Below are 6,361 nucleotides of genomic sequence, written 5' to 3'. Positions count from 1 at the left end.
TGGTAGATACATTCAGTGTTATACGAATCCGTGTTGTACGAGTCACTTAAATACATGAGCAAATCACAGCCCAGCACTTGTGCAGTTTAGGGGCTATGGCTGTTTGAAAGGTTTTCTTCCATAAAATTAATCGATTCTAGACTAATTTGACTCGACATTTCCAAATCACACACAATTTTTTGGGAATAATCAATATATAAACTATGCTATAAACAAAAAATTGTAGGATTACTTGCCGAGTGTGCACCGTTTGACGACGCCATTGCTTGAGCTCGTTTTCGTCGTGGAGCGGCTCGTCGAACAGCAGGTGCGTGTTTCCCAATAAGTTATGTTTCTGCGAAAAATTCGCTGAACTTTGGCAACATCATTAATAAAAATATAATTTTTATGGCCATTGAATAATAAATGTTTTTTAGTAAGTCCAATGCTTGTTTAAACTTGGCGGTTTGTACAATATCCATTATTGGTCCAGATTCGACCAATCCTGTTGCAACACGAGTCGGCAATGACGTTTTACCGTGTTATACGAGTCTCTTTTAGCGTGTTATACTAACACGATCGCAATTTTTTCGCCGTGTTATAGGTGGTCTACTGTATATGAAATACGGTAGAGCATCGATTAACCGATCGCGTTCTAGTCAGCAAATTCAAATGTCCGCTAGTGATGTGGCGCTACAATATTTGGTTATGTCTTGGCTACTTTAATATTATTTTTGTTAAATTTTTGCATGTTTTAGCTGGTAGCACTGGCTCGACCATGAAAGGGAGGCTAGTATTTAAACAAGGCTTAATTTTTTAATTATGCTGAATCAGAATCCATTTTCGTCGGAGATATAAATTTTGGATCTGAATTTCACACTTGTAACAGATCGTGCTGTAGTTGTTGTACCATTTGCAATGTCAACTAAACGTAAACGGTTGTTCTCAGTGTTTTCGATAAACTTAAAATAATAGATCAGTTGAAAAGTGATGCTAGTAGATTAAGCTTAGCTGGGGAATATGGAGTTTGAAAAACCACAGTAACAGACATTAAAAAGAACAGTGATGCCATTAAAAAATTTTCAAGTGTACTGTACTTGACAGTGAGGATGGAAGCTTGCACAGAAAAACAATGAAAATGGCAGAAAACAAGGATTTGGACACTGCAGTTTACACTTGGTTCATGCAGGTACGTAGCCAAGGACAACCAATAAGTGGCCCTTTGACTTGTGAAAAAGCTCTTCAAATGAACAAGAAACTAGGAGGTAACGCTGATTTTCAAGCGAGTACCGGCTGGCTTTTGCGTTTCAAATCTAGGCATGGAATTAGGGAATTGGACATCCAGGGTGAAAAATTATGAAAAAGTCTTTTAAAAACATGATTGATAAGGATGGTTACAAAAAACCAATGTCTACAATGCAGATGAAACTGGTTTGTACTGGAAAAAAATGCCAACAAAAACCCTAGTTTCTAAGAATGAAATGTCAGCACCTGGTTTTAAGGCAAGCAAATCACACATTACTGTTATGGTATGCGGAAATGTTACTGGAACGCACAGGCTACCTTTGCTAATTGTAGGAAAGTCTAAAAATCCACGGTGCTTTAAGGGAATAAAAAAATTGCCGGTCATCTACAAAAATCAAAAGAATTCATGGATGGATACAAGCATTTTTATAGAATGGTATGATACTGTATTTATCCCTGAAGTCAAAAAGCATCAACTTAAAACTGGGAATACTGGAAATGTTTTGTTGTTGATTGATAATGCCCCAAGTCATCCCTCAAACATTTCATTGGAAAGAGAAAACGGAAAGTTTAAACACTAAAATTAATCAATTCTAAGAAATTTTTTCTTTTAAAATCTCCGAGAACTACAAGTGAATACACTTTTTAATTCCGACTTCGATAGAGTTGAAAGAAAAAGAAAGACCATTAAATCAATTCAACTATTTCTTACTTTAATTTTTCTATATATATTTCACTTAAACAGCCTCTTCAGTGGATATTACACTGTTACATTGCTGGTACTTTTATAATTCATCAAGCAATCCCAGCATGCATCAATACATGCGCCGGTATTTAAATTTATACAATTTGCATGTCCCTTTATACAATAATGTTCTATAATACGTCGTTTTTCACTATTTTTTACTTTATACAGTATTTTAATATTATTTCGGTCGATAATACAATTTGTTATGCTGCAGTGCTGTTGCCACGGGGATTCTATTCTGTTCAATCTAATTGCCGCCTCATGCTCTTTCAGCCTCACTTCCAATTTTCTTCCTGTTTCTCCAACGTAGCATTTCCGTTCCGTGCATGTACACATTAATTCATACACGACTTCAGCCATTTCCAAAATGTTTTTTGATTGTATCTCATTTGCTTTATTAATCAGACAAATGCCTTTGTTTAACTTATTTCTTTGTTTGCCTACTAAGTTAACAGAAAATAATTCTTTAATATACAGTTTATATTTTTCATAAAATTTTGAAATATATGGTACTTTAATATATAAATTTTCTAGTTTTTTATTCTTAACGTTATATCTATTGTTAATATACGTACTATGCCACTTTTGTATAATCTGTTGCGGATAATCATTTAATAAATATTTTTTAAAAAGGTTCTTAATTTGTATATCAATATATTCTTTTAAAGTTGTTCTATTAAGTATTTTCTTTAGTTTCATCAAAAAAACATTTCGTTTTATTCGTATAGAACAATATGATTTATAATTAATTACTTTATTGTTATTGCATATTTTTTCGTACTTACGGAACAACAATGCTTCATTTTGTCTTGTAATTGTTACATCTAAATAATTAATTTCGTAATTTCTTTCTTCTTCATAAGTAAATTTTACGTTATTATTTAAACTATTTGCATAATTCTTAATGTTTTCGGCTGTAACATCATTTGAGTCATACAAAATGTGTCATCCACATATCTAACGTAAAAAACAATACCTTGAAGCTGGAAGATTTTTTCGTCTACTGATGCCATACAAATGTCTGCAAGTTTTGGGCCAATTACCGATCCCATTGCAATCCCGTCTCTTTAACGATAATACTCTGTAGAAATTTTAAAATAGTTATTTTTAAAAGTAAATTGAATAAATTCTAAAATATGACAAGGTAAATTATATTTACTTAAACTTTCCATAATAAAATTCCAATTTACTGAAGGATACATAGATTTTACGTCTAAGGATAGGAATCTGTAGGATTCTCTAGTTTGACCTTGCATTATTCTTGAAATTAATTGATCTGTATTTTTTACGGTATATTCAGTCTGGTATACAATGTAAGTAGTTTTTTAAGTAATGTTCTAAATTATATAATACCAAAAATTTAAAATCCACCAAAGGTGTAAGTTTAAAGTTGTTTACTTGCTTCTCAACATTACTTCAGTCCTCCAACCAATGGACCAAGGAGTCATTGAAAGCTTCAAACGATATTACAGAAAGGCATTGCTGCGTATGGTAATGCTCGGGGAAGAATGTGAAAAAACAATTCAGCAAGTGTACACTGAAATTAACTTGAAGGATGCTATGTACATGGCAGCAGATGCTTGGGCTACTGTCAAGGACACTACACTAGTAACAGCTTGGAATAAGCTCCTACCATCAGATGAGTCTATCTCTGCACCTGAAGAACCACCAAACAGCCAATTTGCGTCACATCTGTGTGGGCTGATTAAAGAATGTTATGGATTTGAAGAATGCGACAACGAAAATATTCAAGACTGGCTTGAATGTGATGCCGATGACCCTGGCTATCAAATATTGTCGGACGATGAAATCATTGCCAGTGTCATCGACAACCAAGACCCTTGTGATGATGAGGAAGAACCCAGTGACGACAACCGTGCTGAAAAAGGACCATCCAGTGAAGAAGCTTTTCATGGACTTGAGACAGCTATGAAGTGGTTAGAACAGCAAGAAGAATGTGACACTATCCAATTGCTGTTTTTAAAACATGTGCGAGATTTAGTGGCAAAAAAACGCGTATCAGCTGTGAAGCAAAAGAAAATTTTAGACTTTTTTTCCTAATGTATAGGCCTACTTTATGAAAAATATGTAACCCAAATATACATTTTTTTGTTTTATATATTTCAATTTACAGTACAGTACTATATTTATTTTGTGCAAAATAAAGAAATAATTTTTCACGATACAATAGCGACGATTATTATTTTTAAAAAAACTTTTTGTTAGGCTTAACATCGTTAGAAATTCAACGCAAAGCGATGCACAATGGAGAAAAATTTCAACATGGGGTAGGTTAATAGCGATATACTAATATACTATACTAATAATGTATTTTTTCATACTTTTCGGTTATCCGACTTTTCAGTTATCCGACTGACCCCAGTCCCCAATTAAGTCGGATAATCGATGCTCTACTGTATTAACAATTCTGTATATTGGCTTCTACATGTTACATGCAACATGAAAAGAGAGGATGATCTTGCCAAAATCCTTATTTCAATATTTATAGGTATTCCACATGTCTTCTTTTCTCTTCCATGTATGCTTGTCATCTTAGAGTTTTAAACTCTCCAAAAATTTCAGGTCTTTGCCAGATTATTTATCTCAGAAATGGTTGATTTTAAGCTACGTTTACTAAGAATTTTTACTCAAAATGATGTGTACTGTCTACCCTATAAATGCTGAATGCTTTTTTAACACCCTGCATAAAGTACAGATTGAGGAATCTTTCTACTGTTGTTTGAATGCAAATTTTATATAAACATTTCTAGGGATTTTATGTCATTACTAAAAAACTTGTTAAATTAAGCATTTGATTTGATAATGATATTGTTTTTTATATTACTAAAAAGAGGATTATTTTAATAATTAGTATTATTTCTTATAAGTAATTTTGATGCTTAGTCGAATTTAAGTATAATGAAAGATTTATATATATAAATAATCTCTTATTATACTTAGAATATTGGCTTATGTTTAAATGATGATTATTTTTATATATTTAAAAATAAATAAAATTTTCTATAAAATACATAGATTAAAAGAGGGATTTCAAACTCAAATGCAGCAAAGAACCAGTCAAATACATGTATATCAGATGCAGACTGTATTCAATACTATACTCAGTAAACCAAAATATACTGTAATTTAAAAAAAACTAACAAAGGATTTTTTGTTGCCAGGCCTTTGACTTATGTCGACAGTTAGATCTTTTGTTTTAATCCATGCAAGATGTTAGAAACATTGATTTTTAGAAATCATTGAGGCCACAGGCCAAATACAAAGCCTTAACAGACTGTATCTAACCCACAGGCCACCAGTTTGCAATTCTTGGATAAAAAGATATATAAGAATCAAAATTTGCATGTAGTTTCATTTGATATATTTTATATAACATAAACAAAGAGTAAATCTCTGAAAAATTTAATAACAAATAAAATCAATACAGTAGAGTCCTGCAAACTCAACTTAGTGTGGACTGAGAAGTTGACAAGTTATCAAGAATGATGAGTTTTACAGATAGTGATGATGCTGGTCTAAACAGCAGAATTTTTGTAAAGATGATATATATACAAATTCACATATGTATTAACTATATAATTAATAATGACAATTTCTATTTGTAGTTAAATTTTAATTTTAAAAATATATTGGCTATTCAGTGGCTACTTTTGAGCAAGTGACATTTGTGCCCTGGCATTTTGCAGTGGCACCTTGGAAATAGGGTTATATTCTCGAATGTGCAGAATTGATGCTATTAAATGTCACCAGTGAAGAACAACAACTTATTTCATCCTAGTATTAAATTATAAAGGTAAAAATTACATTACAAGTATTTTTTTTAACAACCCAACAACAAGTTTTAAGGAATGTCAAGTTTCTGGGACTCTGCTGTAGTTAATTAACTGTAATATTTCAATTATTGGTGAAAATGTGAAAGCAAAACTCATAATAATAAAAATTGTCATAGTATTGATTTCGTGAAACTGTTAAAAAGTGTGTGCCGTAATTTTTTAGTCAGAATTTTGAGAATAAACCACAATTCTATATAAAATTATATATTAGTATCATATTTATGGAGTATTATTTTTACTTATTTTATTCGGTAATATATATACTTCAAATTTCTAGTATTATTTTGTACATATATTCAAAAAATCTTTACAAATATCTGATAGTCGAATTTTAGTATATTCTGTTATCAATCATTAGCATTAAAGGTTAAAAATAGGAACTATTGAATAATGAATTCAAATTTAATTATTCAAATTCATTGAATCGAGTTCAAACTGTACACTTTTAAGAAATCAAAAGAAAACTGTTAACTAAATGAATCCAATCTAGTGATTATTGATATTTTTTAGCATATTTAAATGAACTTACAGGATC

At 31.3% G+C, this 6,361-nt stretch overlaps 1 protein-coding gene across 1 annotated transcript; it reads left to right on the top strand.

Moving 5' to 3' along the window:
• The first annotated feature begins 3,403 nt into the window (after nt 1-3,403).
• LOC136983928 (jerky protein homolog-like) lies at nt 3,404-4,033 on the top strand. Its single transcript, XM_067280815.1, has one exon. It carries the CDS (start codon nt 3,404-3,406, stop codon nt 4,031-4,033), a length of 630 nt encoding a protein of 209 aa, XP_067136916.1.
• The last annotated feature ends 2,328 nt before the right edge of the window (nt 4,034-6,361 follow it).

This window comes from Centruroides vittatus, unplaced genomic scaffold, assembly GCF_030686945.1.
Source record: "Centruroides vittatus isolate TY-2023 unplaced genomic scaffold, ASM3068694v2 contig_897, whole genome shotgun sequence".
Classification (NCBI taxonomy): domain Eukaryota; kingdom Metazoa; phylum Arthropoda; class Arachnida; order Scorpiones; family Buthidae; genus Centruroides; species Centruroides vittatus.
This window is presented reverse-complemented; position numbering and strand designations above follow the sequence as displayed.

Excerpts from the sequence above, each read along its gene's own strand:
- LOC136983928 (XM_067280815.1), top strand. The coding sequence starts at position 3,404 with ATGGACCAAGGAGTCATTGAAAGCTTCAAACGATATTACAGAAAGGCA.